Here is a 19,576-nt window from a genome sequence, read left to right as displayed (position 1 = left end):
CAAACAAGTGATCCGCGATACGTGGAACGCACATGAAGCTTGTAAAGAGACGAATTGATATCCTCTAACTTATAATTAGAGAGTATGATACAGATGAGAAACGCGTTTCTTTTTTAATTTTAATATTTAATAGATGTTTATCTTATGTATGACAAAAATATACACGTATGTATCATACAGTATATCATGTTAAATACAAACATCTTACATAAAAAAATATCAAACATTTCTGTAACAATCTCTGTGTGATAACTTAAAATCATTTATAATCGTTTTATATAAAAATTTAAGGCATTACGAATCTGGCAAATCGATGGACAGTGCAAATTTGAAAAATCGGCAAACACTCTCGGCTGTCGTGAAATAAAAAATAAAAAAATAATGATAATAACATAAATATGTTTTTCATTTCCAATCCAGATTCTATGTTAAATTTTTTACGTTGTCATAACAATAAATTTGCAATTTTTATTATGACATTGTACAATTGTCTAATTTCTTAAAATATATTTGTCTATATATATCTGCTGGAACATACACACAAGAAAACAAGCTCTTCTCAAGTCATCAGTTCCTCAGGCTTGATAACGATATTGGAAAAATCTGGTACCGACTCAAGCCTCAAACCTTTCTCGTTCGCCAGATGTAGCAAAGAGATAAAAGAGATTGGCACGCTCAACGCCTCAGCGTTGCTTTTCGTCAACAATTTCGGCAACATCTTATAAACGTCGCTGAACTGCTTGTTCTCCTTCATCATACCGTCCTCGTTGTCCGCCGGTTCTCCAGCGTTTGCTTCATTCGCATTATTGTTCGTAGACTTGAGACAATTCCATATCGTTTTCTTCAACTGTCGCATGTCGATCTTCTTCGCCTTCAAACAATAAGTGATAGGCATTTTATTAACTAGCTTTGGCGCAGCGACTAGATTGTCGCCGGTGAGACCTTGGCTACACATCGCAGCAGCGTCATCGTTGAAGTTACAATCGTCGTTAGCATCCCTATTTCCGTAATCGTCGTAATCGTCATCATGCTCAACATTGGGACAGTACTCCTGCGTGTCATTTGGATTATCGTAGTCGTATCTTTCGCCGTCGGACACATCAGCAGCGGTAAACGTATCCCCGCCCTCTCTCTCCCTACTGTTCGCCAGCTTTAAAGCTTTATGATACAGGTAGAGCTTGCTCATTTGCATGATATCATAATGTACATCCTCCGGTAGCGTCAAACTCTCGGTGCTCCATTCCACTTTCGCGGTCTTGGCATGTAATTTGATGGACTGACTCGACGCGAACTTGCTGTCTATGACATCCCGTACGTCATCGTACAGCAGCTCGAACTGTTTTTTCTTTCGCTGCTTAGTCTGCATGCAAGCTATCTCCTTAGTTTTACTTTCGACGCCAGCGAAAGATCTCGTGAAATTACGACGAAATTTCCAATGAACTGGACCGGCCCAATGCAAGCTCATGTTCGGTTGGACGAAGGAATATTCGGATGCCTGGACATTGTACGCATCCACGATATTCGCGTCTGGTTGGTTGGTCGATTCTCGACGACACCCCTGAACATTGGTTTCGTGCTCGATGTCAAAGAAGTTCGCAGGCTCGGGCGCCGGATCGTCGTGCTCCACACTTGCATCCAAATCGAATTGAAAATGGTTGCCACTGTCGTCATTAGGATCGGCTTCTTCTTCCGGCATCTCTTCCGGCTCGTCGTCCACGGACCAGCCAAGGAACTCAAAGTTCGAGTACGACGAGCAGATCTCCAAATTCGAGAATTCCTCGATCGCCGGTATGGTATACTTGGAATTCGAATTATGTCGCGATTCAGACGTGTTCTCCAAAACGTCGACGAGCACGTCGTTGTACGGATGCTGATAAAAGCCGGAATTTGCGTGATTCGGCAGCGTCGCCTGGTACAACGTGTCGCTGGTCTGCAGATCTCCCTCGCCTATCATCGTCAATATAGGTTTCGCGATCTCGATGTTGCCTCTCAGAGCCTCGATGGTGCTGAAGATCTTGTGCTTCGATCTCTTTTTCTTTTTCTTCTGTACCTGGACGTTTGCTTGCGCGTCTTCCTGCATTGCCTCCTCCTCATCCGAGTTTTGCTCCATACTATCCGCTATCTGTTTATCCAGTCCACCGACCATTTTGAGAATTCCCATATGAACACTGTCCACACGATATCCGTAGATCTTGGTGCTCACGTCCAGGGATGTGCTGGCCATTTGCAGGTTCGTCATATTGGCATCTTGCTTCTTTATCATATACGTCATAAAGTCGATCATTTCCAAGCTAAAAGCATTCTTGATATTGATCTTGTTCTCGGCGCTCAGCTGTATGCATCGATTAATGCTTTCGGCCATTTGAGGCGCCGGAATATTTGATAATAATCCCAGGCCGAGCGAGAATCTTCTGCCACTACTATTGGATGACGGTGATGTCGATGTCGACGTGAACATCTCACGCCGACGAGCAATACGTTCTGCTTCATCATCGTTTTCCGAAAAGGTACTTGTCGGCGGAGCTTGGCCAATCGACTTTCTTAGCGACGAAGAAGAAGTCGGTGAATGATGCAGAGAATCTAGTCTCTTTTGCGCTAGAGACTTACGAGTATCCATTTTTTATTTTCTTCTTGTTTATATGTACCGCAACAATCTTGTTGTGTAGCAGTTCCTACATTAACTCTTATACTTCTGAAACAAGCAAGTATACATCGTTTCAATTAGTCTTACTTTTTAGTAATATAAACATAAGAGAGGTAAATCATATATGATAATGCATATTTAATTTCTACACAGGTATTTTCTATAAAAGTTATACTTACAGAATATTATAAATCATTGCAAATTATATCACAAATTACTAGAATAAATAATTTGAATAATTAAAAAATCAATTTAATGTTAAGTAAATGTCAATCTTGTTAGAAAGTAATTTTTTAATTTGAAGATAATTAATAAGTTTATACAAATTGAACAAGAATGCCTTTTACAGTCGCATCTAGGTCTTCGTGCTTGTATTGTTTGTGTGATTTTATATACTTTCCTCAGGCATTCTTGTTCAATTTGTATTGATGCAGCAACGATCAAAATATCTCTCTCCATTGCTTTAATAAGTTTATCTGAGATTAGTATATAAAAGAATATCACCGATTCGTAAATTCATAACTTCAGTTATTCCAATGAATACATAGGAAAAGAATTAATAATCACAGATCAAACTGGAATTACTAACCAAGTAATCACTATTAACATGAGAAATCGCGTACCATTTTCAGAGAACTTAATTATTAGATCGGACGATTAATTTAAAAAGTACAGAATCCTTTCAAGATTCACTGTGTGCTGTTAGAGTTCATAAAAATGATTTTATTCACAACAAAATCTTTGTTTTACAAAAGTACTTGGTTTGTTGGTTAAGTCAATTACATCAAAATCCCTTTACGCTACTCACCGTTTATGGCTGCGAAGTTCTTCGTTATTTTCTCGAGATCTGCCCGAATCAGCCGCAGTAGAGTATAATAACGCTGCAGCTCATCATAAGTGTTCTGCAGAACTTGCAACGTGCGCTTGTTATGAGAAGGCATCGGACGAGAAAGTATCCGATAAAATAACAAGCCACAATATTTTCGTTGAAATGCTTAACGCCCACCTCGATTGCGCACCTCGTCTACAACTCGTCGACCTGGACCCGAGAGAAAAAACAGCACCGACAAAAATTGCCCATGAGAATCCCGCACAGCCCGGCAACAACGAGAAAGAACGGTTGCGTTCAGTTGCGTTCTACGAGAGAACGATGTCACATTCAAATATTTACCGACGCCGTTGGCATCACCGCGCGTTCGTAAAGACACTAGATTTGCCCATCTAACATAATACAAAAAGCGCACTAAGCTGTGTTCGCAAACACATTATTCGAATGCCTTCGTGTACCATTGGTTACGTTCAAAGCAGTTTTGCAACTTTTATGAGATTCTTTAAAATTTTTATAGTTTTAAATACTTTTATTTTGTTTTTTTGTTATATATATTATTATATTTACATATTTATTATTTGTGTGATATGAATAAAAATAATGTAAGTATTATAAGTATTAAACAAAAAACCATGTTTATAAAAAGGTACATTTTTATAATATTAATTCTATGTAAGCGTAAAATAGAAAGTTTAAACCTGGTAATTATTATTATAAATAAATTATTTGTTTCAAATTTAAGATATTAATTTTTAATACTCTGGCGTATTTGCAATCTGTGCCATAGCCTGCTCCGTTTCTTTGTCTCGTTGAATAGATAGGACATTATAGAAGGGTCGTGAGAAGTCCGACGATGGTCCAAGAATGTGCAGGCAGACGTCACATTTTTCTAACAAATACAGCCACTTCAATTCATTTCGCTTCTCTGCTGTCATTGCCTGCAATGATTACTTTGTTTAAATTTATTTTATAACTAAAATTATATTACAAATAAAAAAAAACGAAATCCTATAATATTAATTATTACTCGTTTTATGTACATGCACCAATTTTGATTGCTTTTTTTTCATTATTTTGCTATTTCATATTTAAAAAAAAATTATTTTTAAAAATAAAAGGATTTTGATATTTTTTGCTAATATAGGTTGTTCAATTAATTAACATATTATTATTAGTTTAAATAAAGTACTTGAAATTCATCAACTGTGCAGCCCAAAACTCGCTCCGCAATGTCGCCGGTTAAACGACATCCGATAATATATCCAGTATGATCTTTCAAATTGATTTTTATATTAAACTTAACAATGTTTAATGGTGCCTGCGTTCCGTTGCCTGACGGACAGTTTAAATTCATACAAGAATCTTCCATGGCTGCGACTTTTTTTTTACATAGGGCACTAAAAGTAAAAAAAGAATAACCGTATGCAATGGTCGATTTTTCAATTAAATAAAATGACGTGAATAAAGAAAGTACCATTTTATAGATGTCACGTCTTTGAGTGGACTGTCCAAATTTATTTCAGTCACTGAAGCTTTTACTATAGTTGCAAACTGCAATCTTTCACCCACCATTGCTTTCTTTTGTAATTTCTCCGTAATTTGCTGTACCGTCATTACAGTCGTGACAGTGTCCGCTAAAACAGAAATCAATAATAATAAAGTTTATATTAGACAAAGAATATTTTTTGTAAAATTCCATCTTTACAAAATACAGAATAGAGAAATATCTATTAGTCAAAATAATTTTTAACCGAATTGTCAATAAATAATTGGAAGATATTTAAAATAAATACAGTAATAAATATTACAATCGTAAAAGTAATATATAAATATCTTATAACATTTTTTTTATACATAATTTTTACATAAAACTTATTTGTTATTCTTACGATTTGGTACGGCGAACGGATCGCTGCATAAGGAATCAGGATCGTAATGCTGTACCGTCTTTATAATATCTATAGCTTGTGGTAAATTAGAACACTCCGTAATCAACGTCCGTTTTGCTGCATGTAAAAAAAATAAAACAAATAGAAATAATTAGTATTGTAAATATTAACAATTTTTTTCCATTATTGTTTAGTTCAGTTACACTTGCAAAAATATTCGAAGAAATTCACTGTAAATTAAAAGAAAACTGCTTTATATTTTAAATGGAATAATTTTTTTTGTAAGCACCAAGATATATTTTATATTGAATTTTATCCAAAGGTTTTCGGTATCTCAGATATATTATCAATGACGGTACATACTTTTTAAAAAAGATTGACTCTACCAATCAGTATTATTATACTAAAAATTGAAATTAAATTTTCAACTTACAGATACTTATCGCCGTTTTCTTTTTATATTCGTCGTACGCGATGCGAGCATCGATCAAGAATAATATTGTCTCTTTTGGTTTCCAAAAAGCGGATTTTTCAACCCAATCTTTGTCCCATAATATCAACGGCACCGTACTATTCGTCGTATTATCTGCGACTTCGAAACTGCGGCACGTTACGGATCGTCCGTCTCGCGTTATTATATTACGCGCATCGGCGATCTGCAGAGATCGATCGTTATTATACAAATTGATATTTACGAGCGTAAAGATGATAGTTTCTTAAAACAATAAAATTTTTCTCGATTTCATTGGAAAAAAATTCAGCTAGAATTTTATAAATAATTACAGATAATAATAGTTTCCAACTAAATTAAATAAATAATGAATTATCATCTTTACCAGAATATCTTGACCAATTGACAATGTTTTTTTAGTGTTTTTTTTTAATATGTATTCTTCGTTATAACATTTTTTAAATATTTAAAAATTATTTGAAAAATATTGTTTCCTAATTGGGATAAATTCACATAAGAAATATTGTTAAAATATTGTACTGAGATTCTGCTGTGGGGTCGTTCGTTGGCTTCCTCTCAATTTTAATTCTGAATTATGTTTAATTTTAATCATAAATTATCTATTTTCTATTTAGCTACACGAGAAGCGACAATTTATTGCAATTAACTTACAAACATAACGACAACCAGAAGATCGACATAGCGATCGCACAGAGCGTCTATGTTTTCTAGAATCGTTTTCAGACTCTTAGCGGAGGTCACGCTTTTCACAGGTTGCATCAGCAGAGCTTTGTACTTTTCGCTAGTTGGCGCATCATGATTCTGTACGAGGGCCAAACCCTCGTTCACGATCAGGGCGAAAGGACTGGAGGTCGACGGCATAAATTGTTCGTTCCTATCGTTGGGATTGCGTTTTATGATTTTCGGGCTTATCACTTCCACTGTAAAACAGATACTTTTATCGAGACACTCGTCCATGTGATGAATCTTTAAATATTTATAAATTTATTATCCTTTCTACATTTTATTTGCGAGAATTGATGTTAAAATTGTTTTGCATTTATGTAAATTGACAGGAAATTATTTATAGAGAATTATTTAATAGAAATTACAAAAAGAATATATTAAAAATATATAATAACAAAGAGAAATCTATGCAGAATGTTCGGCAACAGGTGGGACAAACTTTTAATTTCTTTCTGTATGATAAATGAAATATATTAGATGAAAATCAAGAATGTCAAAATTGCGATTAGATTTTTGTTTTTTAGTTACAAATGTTTAAACGTTTTTGCAAATAAATATTTAAACATCATAGTTAAAAAACGAAGTCACCGCCAAATTTTAATGTTTTTGATTTTGTAATTCTGTATAAGTATTAAAATATTAATACAAAAAGTGCCTAAAGCACGTAAATATTTACCCACATAGCACAAAATATTTATAAAATATTTACTAAATATTTATAATATTTATTTTAATATTTTATAAACATTTATCAAAACATTTAATAAATGTTTTTATGGCCGTAGATTGGACTGATTATAAATATTTATCATAAATGTTTCAAAAATATTTATGATTTATGATAATTATTTTGAAAATGTTTGAAATATCCGCATAAATATTATATTACACCATATAATTCCAATGAGTAAAACAATATTTCTATATTTTAAAAAACAATTTTCGCAAAAAAATTCCATTCTTAAGAATTTTTTTCAGAAATTCCGAAGCGGTCACTCATCCAAGTCGCGACCAATATTTTAGAAAATATTTTAACAATATTTTTGATAAAGATTTTTATAATCTTTTTCTGTCATATGTATATAAAATATGTATAAAATATTTCTATAATATTTATAAAAATATTTATGATAAATATTTATTAATATTTATCATAAATATTGTGTGCTATTTGGGTAAGCATTTGCAATTAAAAGAACGAAACTTTAATAGCAATAATTTCGTTATTCTTTATTTTTATCTTATCACATCATCTAGAATTACTTCGTAAATTTTCTCTTATACTCACCGAACATTCTGTATGTACGTACTTAAAAAATTATTAATTACCTGATTACCCAGATAGCACACAGAATTTAAAAAGAATTCAGGTTTATGTCGCCAATTCTGAGTTTAATTATTTTAAAATGCAAAAAGAATTCTTTTCCTAACTTTTTCTTTCTTTTTCAGAAAAAGAATTCTTTTTACATTTCAAAATGAACTTACAGTATTGGTGACCAAAACCCGACTTTTTTTTTTTAATTCTCTGTGTTATCTGGGTAAGCATATTGATTTAATTTTTAATGAAATAGTTCACAAATCATCAGATATCAATTGCTCATAATAATGATACATTTGCAATTTAAATGCGATTTACTCTAAAAATATTCACCTACGGATCCAATATTGAACATGGATAATTTTATTACAAATTCCGTGCTGCCCCATACGGTGACGTTAATAAAATCTTCCTCGGAGTCGCGCAAGGTGAATGTCCACACGCTACGTTCGCCACTGGCGACTGTAAAAATCAGCTCGAGATAAAGTGGAACAAAAATACTCTCAAGTTATTTAATTCTTTTTATCGTTTCACGTAAAATTGAAGGACCAAAAATGCAACGGGCGATTTATTCAACTTGTCCGTCATTCAGCTTCTCAAATTTAAGCGCATTTAATGAAAAATCGAAAGCGTAAATACGACGAAATGGCGCAGTGCATTATTTTGCCCGTAATTGAACAAGATATTTCGCAAACAAGAAAAAAACGTTTCGGCAAATCCGCCCGTTCGTTTTCATATCCCTTTATCGCGTTTTCTAATCCGTCATTCCAAATTCGAGCGTGCAGTAAAATGATATGAAAAAAAGAAAAATGACGCGGGCGAAGAGATATATGCGTACATCTGGCTCGAGTGTTGTCGAACGTTCGCACGTTCGTGCTGCTTATGATCACGCCGATTACGAAGGTGTTCGGCACGCCGTCGCGCAGCGATCTTATCTCCTGCCTGTACAGAAAGGACATGTCTCAACGATGAATTGCAACGCGTTCGTCGGTTCAACGTAGAAGAATCAAAGCAGCGGATAGTTCGGGAGCGTTCTACGGCGCGTACGTGCAGCTTGAAGTTGCGAGCCGATTGCAGCATTGCAGCCAACTGCGACGGTCGCGATAGCGATCCCTAGTGCGATGTCAAGAAATGCCACACGATTAATTTTAAGATCTTAGGGCCAGTTTCACAACCTCCGGTTAAATTAACTGACGGTTAAGTGTCAACCGTGATTGGTCAATTTTAGTTAACGACAAATGCGATTGGTCAATTCCGATAGAAAAATTTAAGTTAATCGGCGATTAAGTTAATCGACATCGGTGCAAGTGGCCCTAAATCTGATGAAATTTATGTGAATGTTATTTAATTTAACGTATACTGATTTAATTCAATTTTTGATTTAATTCAATTGAAAATTTAATATTGGACCAAACGCCGTGAAATTAAGGACAGTTCTACCGCCCCTGCGTCGAACTACGCGCCGAAGTTCGATTGTTAGACTTGACCAATCGGAGCGAAGGATTCTTTCGTCGCTTAGCTCGATCACACCTCTGATTGGTCATGCTTCAGTTTCAGGTTTTTAAATGCCGACGACACCGGCCGTGAAGATCGCTGCGAGAACGGAGGTTGGCGTCCCTGACGACGATGACGACGACACTCGACGCCCTCGTCGTGTCCGCGCGACTACTCACTCCGGAGTCTAGTGACGTCGCCGAGGATGTAGAGGGGGACGCGGTTGGTGGCGAGATCAGGTGAAATCTATTGAGTTGCAGTGTCGATGAATCGGGACGTCTAGGAGAGAGCGAGTCTCGCATTCGACGGGTAGGAAAAAAAAAAAAACAGTCGGGGTCCGTGCACGTTCGCCGAGATGGCCGATAACGAGCAGAAGGCGTTGCAACTGGTGGCGGAGGCCGAGAGAAAGCTGTCGTCGTCGAAGGGTTTCTTCGGCGCCCTGTTCGGGTGAGACGATCGATGTTGTTGCTTTGAACTCGTCCGATCGCGCGAGGCGCGCGAACCTCGCCGCCCCCGCGCGATCCTTTCGATCTCGGGGGGGCTCTCGCGGGCTCCCGGCGACGACGTCCCCGGCGCTCGATCGCGCCCCGCGTGTATCGCCGCTCCGTTTTTTACGTCGGAGAACGACGGCTCCCCTCCCCCTGTGCGCGCGTACGTCGCGTGTGCGGAGACATGTCGATACATGTCGGTGACATCACCGGCCGATATTCATCGTCCACCGCGCGCGAATTGGCATCCTTCGCGTCGTAAGATCGTCCCGTTCGCGATATTTTGCCTCGCGAGGTCCCCCCGCGTCGAGCCGCGTCGAGCCGCGTTTCGACAGGCCGCGCGTGATCGATGTTGGTGCCGTGTTGGAGGATCGCAAAGTCCCGTCTGCTCAGTCTCGTTGTGCTTTAGGTTGACGAGACGATGTTCGACTTTGCAGGAGCTCGTCGAAGGTCGAAGAAGCGGTGGAATGTTATCAACGGGCGGCGAACATGTTCAAAATGGCAAAGAAGTGGAGTTCGGCCGGGAAGGCGTTTTACGACGCGGCGGATTTGCACTCGAAGGCGGGCAGTCGACACGACGCGGCCAACAATTACGTCGATGCCGCTAATTGTTTTAAGAAGTCGGATACAAATGGTAATCTATGAGAATAAGTTCAATTTAAGGCGCTGCTGCATTATTTTTGTTTTGCAGCTAACAATAAGGATAGAATGATGCAAAAGCGCTGGATAGTGTTATCAATTTTTCTTTAGTTATGTAGAATTTGATTTAAATGTATTCAGATGAGTGTAATGTATCTCTTGTTTTTCCATTGTTACAGAGGCAATCAGTTGCCTGTTGAAAGCCATTGAGATCTATACCGACATGGGTCGCTTTACGATGGCAGCCAAACACCATCAGAGCATAGCTGAAATCTATGAAAGCGAGGCGGTTGACCTGGAGCGAGCAGTGCATCATTACGAGCAGGCCGCGGACTATTTCCGCGGCGAGGAGAGTAACTCCTCCGCGAATAAGTGTCTTCTGAAAGTAGCGCAATACGCCGCGCAACTTGAAAATTATGACAAGGCCGTTCAGATTTATGAGCAGGTAAAGATTGTAGCTATTTATGACACGTGTGGCGGTAGCAATTTGGAAATACAGTTTTCCAAAAAAAGCTCTAAAGCAGGACTAATTATTTTCTAGTTTTTTGAACATTGATTAAAAGTCTGATTTCTAAATTGCTCTATCATGTTACATTTTTGAGAAATTTTAGTAAAGTTGCAAAAAAGGATTATTTTCACATACTTCATTACATTATAATTAGAATATATGTTAAAAAAGTTTTATTGCAATCCAAATTATGCTGTTAGAATTTTCAGTTTTCAAAAGTAATTTCTTGTATTGGATATACAGTTAATAAAATATTCATGATTAAATGGGATATATATGTGGAAAATCTTTACATATGATTTTTTGCTGAATTTTAAAAGATTTAGTTTGTATTGGCTAATTAACTAATTTCATTATTCTGAATGAATTTTAACATTAAATTCATACTTAGTATAGAAAGATATTTGTAAATAAAATTTTATAAGTCAGACATTTTTTTTATTTTTGACAATCGCCATGTTAAATTCATTTTGCATTTGTCACCTTTGATAATGGTTTTTTTTATTTAGTCACCTAAAAAGCCCTCAAGTTTAAAAAGATCACAGAAAACCATTTGGGAAATCGTCTGTGATCTAATTTACAGCTGTTTTGTAAAAGATATAGCATATTTAGCTATGAATACCTTATTAATCAAACAGAATTCCTTTCAAGGGTTGAAGGTTCTAATATCATACTTAATTTTAATTGCAGTAAAATTTTTCAGCATGTCAAATATTTTAATTATAATGATTTTTTTACAACTTGCAAATTTCTCAAGATTATAAATAAGCAACTTGGAAATCGAATTTGTATTCAACATCTCAAACTAGGAAATAACTAGTCTCATTCTAGTGTTAAAAAAGCCATTTTTTTTATTAAATAATTCTTGATTAATTGTATGGATCCTTGAATAATTAAAACTATTTACGATGGCGATAATTACTTGAAAATATCTATAATACTTTATTAAATGAAAGTCTGAACTTTATCAATTTATCTTACAGGTTGCTTCTACGTCATTAGAAAGTTCTTTACTAAAATACAGCGCCAAGGAATACTTTTTCCGTGCTGCGTTGTGCCACTTGTGCGTGGATTCGTTAAACGCCCAGCATGCGATTGAACGTTATCAGGAACAGTATCCCGCTTTTCAAGACGCTAGAGAATACAAACTGGTAAAGGTACGTTTTTCCATGTTAAGTTAATTTTGTCACCTAATAATTCTTCTTTTCTGTGTACCATTTGATAACTTTTGAATGTTGTGCATCTGTAGACGTTGATAGAGCATTTGGAGGATCAGAATCTAGAAGGTTTCACAGAAGCGGTGAAGGAATACGATTCAATTTCAAGATTGGATCAATGGTATACAACAGTATTGTTACGTATAAAAAAGCAAATTAATGATAATCCGGATCTACGCTGATCAGTTGTTCCTTACTTGTGTTATTTTCCGGCAACGATATTCTTTCCAGATCATGCGTATTTGTTATTGAGCCACGTTCTACTTTCAGTGGAAACTATAAAGTAGTTTCGTTTTTATTCGAATGTGTAATAGCCTATATTATGTTGCTCCCTTGTGCTTTTGGCTTTTTTTTGTTATTTATCTGTATACATCTTTTAAATCGTTAAGAGTATCTATAAAATCGTGGATTACTGCAAGAATGTGAGAGACGATTATTTCGAACGTTATAATTATTTTTTTATACACAGTCCTACTCTTAAATATATTGATGAGTATTATATCGAGAATATCGTGGTTTTTGTAAAATAATAGCCCAAAGTCTTTATTTCTCTTGCCTTGGTACTTTGTACGTTTCATTGGCTTTCAAAAATCGATACTCTTACCACGAATTAACCAAGATTGTTATAAATTTTAAGTTTAAAAGCCTAAATAACAGATTATAAACAGCATACTGAATTCAAAAATTTCTTATACTTTCCTATCTTTATGCAACAAGCTGTTTCTCAATTATATTTTTCTCTCTTGTTTAACATAGCAAGGAGCAAGTATTGTATATTAAAGAAAAAATATATAAATGTTGATGTGAGCCATTACGATTAATAGTGCGTAAATTAAAAAATTGTTAACAATAAAATTTAACAGCAAAAATTAAATGTTAAAATTCACGCACTATTAATCGCAGCGGCTCACATCAGCAATTACATATTTTTTTTCTTTGATTTTATTTCATAGAACTTTCCTCACTGTTTTATTATTGTATATTATTTGATTGTATATAATTTGTATTTATTGAAAGAATAATTTTCCTTTTCATTTCTTTAAAATACGACTATTAAAATTTCACTTCTGCTTTTTGCTTTTTTTTCGATATTTTACAGCTAAAGGAATTTTGATCAAATATAACCAATTATCATTTGTCACTCTTGCACTGCCAAAGTATTAAGGTAACGAGTGTAGTGTACGTCTAATTGGTACAGTTCACGATTTTCTCTTTGTTCTTGACTCTTCTCCCTCTTCGATTTTTTTCCGTTTTGAATTTGATTTTTGAAAACACGGCTGCTACTTGTATAGGTTTACAGCTTTAAGTCGAGCGATATTGTTAGCATAACACGATACATATTCCTTCCCGATATCGAGCTAAAGATACACGTCGATATACCAATTACACGAATGTTTTCCGCAATAATGTAGTGTTGTATCTAATCTAATTAGTACTTATCGCCTACTGATAAGCGTAACTCTTACAAAAAAAAATAAATTTTTTTTTTAAATAAGCGGATAGGGAACACGATCGCGAAGTGCATTTACAGTTGGAATACTATTGCATATTAGAATTTTGGTATATAGATTTTTCTACATTCTCTCTTTTCACGTTACTCGATGTGTTACCGCAATTCTACGACGTATCAGTTTGTAATCGGCAATTTTACATTATCGTCACCTTATTTCAATATCTATAAGACAAATGTAGAACATGTTAATGTTACAAAATTCTTGAATATATTATTGTCATAACAGCGGCGAGAAGTTGCTCTCGCACTCAAGCGTAGATCTATAATTTAGCGGACATGGTTTAACACACGGTCGCGTTAAGAATCTTCGCATTTTATATAAGAGCATCGTATATAAATAATATATTATATATTGGTACGATATCTCAGTGACATACAATTCCGCTGTTAACTAGGAATAGAAAGGATTATCTGCATGCACGCGATTAACGGAACATGCACCTAGCGTAAGCTATATGTATACTTATTTGAAGACAAAAAGAGAAAAGAATGTGGGGACACACATATATATATAATAAAAATTTCAAACTATATTTCTAGTGTGCGTCGTTTTCCGGAAGAAACGAGGTGGAAGCTAGACGGTGTGTCAGGATCATTATACAATTATTTCAATGCAAAAACCCACGTGTAATAAAAAGCGACGATTTTAATTACTATCGCAAATATTTACTCGCATTGTCATTGCACTAATATATCATAGTTTATAGCCGTTAACATACTCTACACATTTCGCACACCGTCGTTTTTGTTGCAATCTTGTACGAGTTAAATACACAAGTCAAGTGACAAAAATCGCTGTTTGTGCGTTGACATTTACCTGGTTATTGCCTGTACAGTTAACATCACACGCTTCCGCACGTATCTTTAGGAAGGCACCGCATCGTTTATAATCTGTTACATTGGAGTAACACGAGTTGATATAACGTCGGAAATGCCATTATTTTGCGCAAACATGATACCCGCATGATGTTTAGTTTACACTGATTGTTACACGTTTCTCAACAGATCAAGGAAATTTCTATTAGACGCGTATATATGTTTTATATATTTTACTGCGTGTTATAAAATGTTTATCTCTTTCTTGTTATTTATATTTATATATGTTGGAATATATATCGTTATAACTTTTTTCTATCAATTCTGTAATTAGAGCGATACTGTACGCTCAAAGTTTGTATAATTTGTAATTACAAACGTAATCGCGAGATAAATTCTTGCGTTTCTTTTTTTTGTACGAAACGTTAATTTATATATTCGCTTGTATATATATCTTTGAATTTCTCGTTTGTATTTACTTGTTACATATGTAGATAATAAGTTGAATTTTAGTTGCAATACTTGAACGTATAACCAATTGATGCTAGTATTTAGTATAATATATTGACATTATACTAAGAACATAAAATATGCATAGCATAGATTAAATTTTGTCCAACATAATATATTTAAAAATCTACATAGAACTTTATTGTTAGAAAATAATATATGCCTAATGATTACTACATATATAAAACGAGAAAAGGTATGCTATCGCAAAGAAAACGTCACATTTATACGATATTCTGAGAATATTAAGTCGATTTTAATTAAAAATATACTGGAATAATTAAATGTATCGTTTTAGACATATGACAGCGTAATTTTCAAATAAATACGATATAAATGTAATTTACAATTTATTTGTAACGAAATTTAGTCGTTAGATAATATTGAAAATTTGTTCTTTTTTATAAGAATCGTTTAAGAAAATGATGATAGCGAGGGAATAAAGCATTTTATTAAATTATTTTATGTCAATGTTCGTCATTTACAAAATAACAAAGCGCACATGACAAAAACTGTTTTATTCTAATTCAACATGCGTAAAATAAAGTTATGCGCGGGAAAATTGTCAAGTTTTTTTTTCGATGTCTTCCAAAATGCAGCGGAAAAATAGCATTATCTTTTTGTGGAATACTGGAAGTTTTGCAACACAGTTCGGCAAGAAGTTGGAAGTTTTTCAATCAGTTTTGAAACCGACATAAATGGTAACAATTATTGGGTGCTTTCCAGCAACAAACCATAATTAAATATATTAAAATAATTTAATACTTCAAATCAACAAATATAAACATACAAGGTTTCAACATATAATAAAAGGAGAATTACGTACAAAGTACTAGTTCTAATGACAGAAGATGAGTGTAATGTAAAGAGGAGCTCCGAAATTATTTTTATTTTTGTATCAGGAAAAATATTACTAGTAATTACTTCAAAATTTTTGATAATTCCTTTTATTATATATCTAAGAAAAGATATCTATTAGGCTTTTATCATATTGATCAGTATATTATCTACATCTTCAGAAATTGTTTCTTTTAAATGAGATACTAATTCCTGCGATGTAACAAATTGTTTTAGAAGTCTTTTGTTGTAATCATTCAAACACCTAATTCAACTGTTTCTTTTGATCCTCTTCTTTAATAAAATTAATTACTCTTCCTGCACTTTTTTGGTGAGCATCACTAATATTAATTTCCGAAATACATTGAGACTGTGCAAACAACCGTTTTCCTGAGAAGAAACGTTCTCTTCACAATCTAAAAATATAAAATATTTATCACAAAAATAATATTTATATTATTTTCTCTTATAATATATATATCTATATATATCTATATTTCTACGTAATTTATATTTAGCTTACATGAATGATCAAAAATTGAAACTTTTGATATTGGCTGAAGTGTTATCACATTCCATTATGTCAGCATTATCAGTCTATTACATCAGGTACTGTTGGAGATATAACATTTACTTCAGATGTTTTAGACACATAAGTATTTTCTATCATTGGCACTAAAAAAATAAAACATTTAACATAATATATTTTTTCCTCTAATAATCCATAGATATGCATATATACATATTTCTATTTTTTCTATACAATTTATATTTAACTTACATGAATGATCAGGAATCGCAACTTTCAATATTGACTGAATAATATTCCATCCATTATGTATAATACAGTTGGAGATGCAACATTCCCTTTGATTTTAATACATTTGTAATATTTGTTGACATATTTGATGATTTAACTGGATGATTTGGTACAGCTTTTTCTGCAGTGGATATAGCCTCAAAAGGTAATCTCTTCAATGCAAGTAAATTCTCAGATAATTCAAAGTGATTTAAGCAAATATAAAAACGAGATACATCTTTATTATGCAATCCACAAGCCTCAATCCATTTTTGACGTATATACGAATCCTTCGGAAATCTAAAAAAAAAAATCCTTATCATTAATTATTGTGAGTAATCATACTGTTGGTGAAAAATTTTTGATAGAAAAAATCCTATCGTTTTAAATATGGAATCTGTGTATCTGTTCTGTATCCCTTAACGGTAATTATCGATGTCGTTGCACAACTTTTTGCTAAATAAAATATCTGCGACATCGACAATTGTTGTTAAGTACAGAATAGGTAACTCGATTCGTAAACTCATTAATGTGAATCGTTTTCTATCAAAAAACTTTTACCAGGGACACGTATTTTATCATTTGTCAGAAAACTTACGTATGTAAAATAATCTAATTATCCTGTGTGCTTTTTTGCGCAAACAATAAAATCCTCTTTTTTAACATTTTTATGAGTCAAATAACAGATTTCACCACTGAACAGGCGCAACAAATAAACACGTCAGAATGGCTATGATAATTTGCTCTCAAGTCCGATGACTTCGATGTCGTCTGCACTTTGATATTGGCATTATCTTTTTTTATAGGAATTTTAAATATATGCTTGGAACAGATTTTTTAAAATTTATGTCTCACTTGGGACACGTGTCGCCAAAGCTCGGAACAGATCGCGAGCAGGTTAGGTTAGGTTAGGTTAGGTTCCTCTCTGATTCTACACATACTTTAGTTCGATTATTGGCACTAGATGGCTATTACCTTTATGTTTTAACGATTATTTAAATTAATTTCAAGAATTAAGTTATATTTTATTAAGATTTTTAATATTTTTATAACAAATTTTATAAACGGCATAGTTTTAATTTTATAATTAAAGTTTATTATTAAATTTAACCTTACTGATTTTGAAGAAATTAAGTTAAATGATTCAAATGCCTCGTCATTTCTCTCGAAAGCACTTGCTTTCGGTCTTGTTCATATATAAGACAGAATCAGAGAGCAGTCTTTCGTATCCTGTCCTGCGGGTCAGGATCGGATAGTCGTCTGGGACTGGTGGTGAGGAAGATGTTTTCATCTTAAACTGCCTTCTATTCCTGCCGTTGCTGCATATGGAGAATACACATCGAGTAGTTCCTGTTATCCGTCCATTATTGTACTCTCGATGTATATTCCTAAACGCAACTCCTTGTCATCCGTCCATTTAGCCTCCTTCATAGACTGTGATCTAAAATATCCTGTGATTGGAATGACCGTGTGTATAAACCGTCTAAAATTAGAAATTAGCTTGAACCCTATATAGGGGGATTTAGCTAATTATGCCTATCCACATTATCTCCATCATCTCCATCTCAATATAATCTAACTGACCCAGTGTTTTCACAACTTGATCTCGTAAACAAGATTACTCGTGGTACTGTGTCTCCTTAGGAGACAGTAATCCACTGCAGATCTCATCTTAAAAACACTACCAAAACAAAAGACTGAGGAGACTATTTACACGATCAAACCATAATATACAATAATTCACATACAGCTAATATATCAATAGTAAGCGGTCATTACTATGGTATATATGTTGTATGTTTCCTCTCTGTCCTCTCTGGCTACATGTTACAATACAATAGAACCCAAGCTAGACATATCATATAGTAAATAGTTTCCATGCAATGCAAAAACAATTGGTGATACTAAAATATAACGGGTATGTAACTTAATAGGGGGCTACAAGGCGGTTTAAGATGAAAACATCCATCCCATCAGTAACGTCGACTATCCATTTTTGCAAACGTTATCAATTTTTTTTTTTAACATCAGTTATGATAAATGGATGAATTGCAATAAATTTAAAAAATATTTTTAATCAAAAGTTATCTGCTGAAAAATATTGTAAATATAGAATCTTAATTAATCAAATATTTGATTACATATAACTTATGACTCATTTCTCCAAAATCAATGTTAAATAAAACAATACTTTTTATATCGTAAAAGGTTTATATACAATCTAGACTTAGAAAAAAAAACTCAATACAGAATTAGTTTTGAATTATCGATATTATATAAAAAAAAAAAAAAGTGTCAGACCATCTCAGCCTCTCGCACAACCCCCAACCTGGAGGACCGGGGACTCTTCTGTAGGGGTTCCCATACCGTAGCCGAGGGGTGCCAGTTTTAAGGCGCCGGCAACTCGCCCTTCGCCCTCTTCTGTTAGCGTTACCCAGGGAGCACCACGGGGAGGTAGAAGTAGGACTTGCTAGGAAAGTGCTCAATGCGTCGTGCATGCCACACGTGCCTTTCAGAGTTTTGATGTTATGCATCTCTCGGCAAGATGCGCAACCTCTGAAGCGCTCACTAGCCCTTTGCTCCCCAATATTCCAAGCTGTTGTTTCTAAAAAATTACTCTTGGTGTCCCATAATACAACTATCTAAAAATATATATCAATTGATAAAACACGTTGGATCCGATTTTTAACGCACTGTTCAAAGAAGAACTTGAGAACAACGACGCAAGCGACGCCAAGCCACGCTGGCTTTTTTTCGTAAAGCCTAGTGCAATGGTCAGTGCACTATGCAGACTGCAGCGAACGACAAGCGTCGAGCAGCAGACTTCGTTGATTGGCTGCTGCTTGCCCAAACTTCAACAGTGTTGACCAATCAACG

General features: G+C 34.5%; 3 protein-coding genes and 1 long non-coding RNA gene across 4 annotated transcripts; 1 reads left to right on the top strand and 3 right to left on the bottom strand.

Annotated features, from left to right (window-relative positions):
* Window positions 1–442: 442 nt before the first annotated feature.
* LOC105202286 (condensin complex subunit 2) lies at window positions 443–3,802 on the bottom strand. Its single transcript, XM_011170717.3, has 2 exons — window positions 3,453–3,802; window positions 443–2,692 (listed from the first exon to the last, which is right to left on the bottom strand). The coding sequence occupies exon 2, from the start codon at window positions 2,615–2,617 to the stop codon at window positions 560–562; it is 2,058 nt and encodes a 685-aa protein (XP_011169019.1). The 5' UTR covers window positions 2,618–2,692; window positions 3,453–3,802; the 3' UTR covers window positions 443–559.
* A 280-nt stretch (window positions 3,803–4,082) lies between these two features.
* Window positions 4,083–9,014, bottom strand: LOC105202285 (meiosis-specific with OB domain-containing protein). Its single transcript, XM_026130413.2, has 8 exons — window positions 8,717–9,014; window positions 8,212–8,340; window positions 6,486–6,754; window positions 5,796–6,018; window positions 5,363–5,479; window positions 4,948–5,107; window positions 4,663–4,870; window positions 4,083–4,411 (listed from the first exon to the last, which is right to left on the bottom strand). The coding sequence occupies exons 1-8, from the start codon at window positions 8,835–8,837 to the stop codon at window positions 4,226–4,228; spliced, it is 1,413 nt and encodes a 470-aa protein (XP_025986198.1). The 5' UTR covers window positions 8,838–9,014; the 3' UTR covers window positions 4,083–4,225.
* A 713-nt stretch (window positions 9,015–9,727) lies between these two features.
* Window positions 9,728–12,894, top strand: LOC105202282 (alpha-soluble NSF attachment protein). Its single transcript, XM_011170715.3, has 5 exons — window positions 9,728–9,819; window positions 10,298–10,494; window positions 10,679–10,944; window positions 11,991–12,164; window positions 12,257–12,894. Exons 1-5 carry the CDS (start codon window positions 9,728–9,730, stop codon window positions 12,404–12,406), a joined length of 879 nt encoding a protein of 292 aa, XP_011169017.1. The 3' UTR covers window positions 12,407–12,894.
* A 2,908-nt stretch (window positions 12,895–15,802) lies between these two features.
* On the bottom strand, window positions 15,803–17,766 carry LOC105202284. Its single transcript, XR_851093.3, has 4 exons — window positions 17,298–17,766; window positions 16,682–16,999; window positions 16,424–16,575; window positions 15,803–16,316 (listed from the first exon to the last, which is right to left on the bottom strand). It is a non-coding gene; the product is annotated as an uncharacterized LOC105202284 (long non-coding RNA).
* Between the last annotated feature and the right edge of the window lie 1,810 nt (window positions 17,767–19,576).

This window comes from Solenopsis invicta, chromosome 7, assembly GCF_016802725.1.
Source record: "Solenopsis invicta isolate M01_SB chromosome 7, UNIL_Sinv_3.0, whole genome shotgun sequence".
Lineage (NCBI taxonomy): Eukaryota > Metazoa > Arthropoda > Insecta > Hymenoptera > Formicidae > Solenopsis > Solenopsis invicta.
This window is presented reverse-complemented; position numbering and strand designations above follow the sequence as displayed.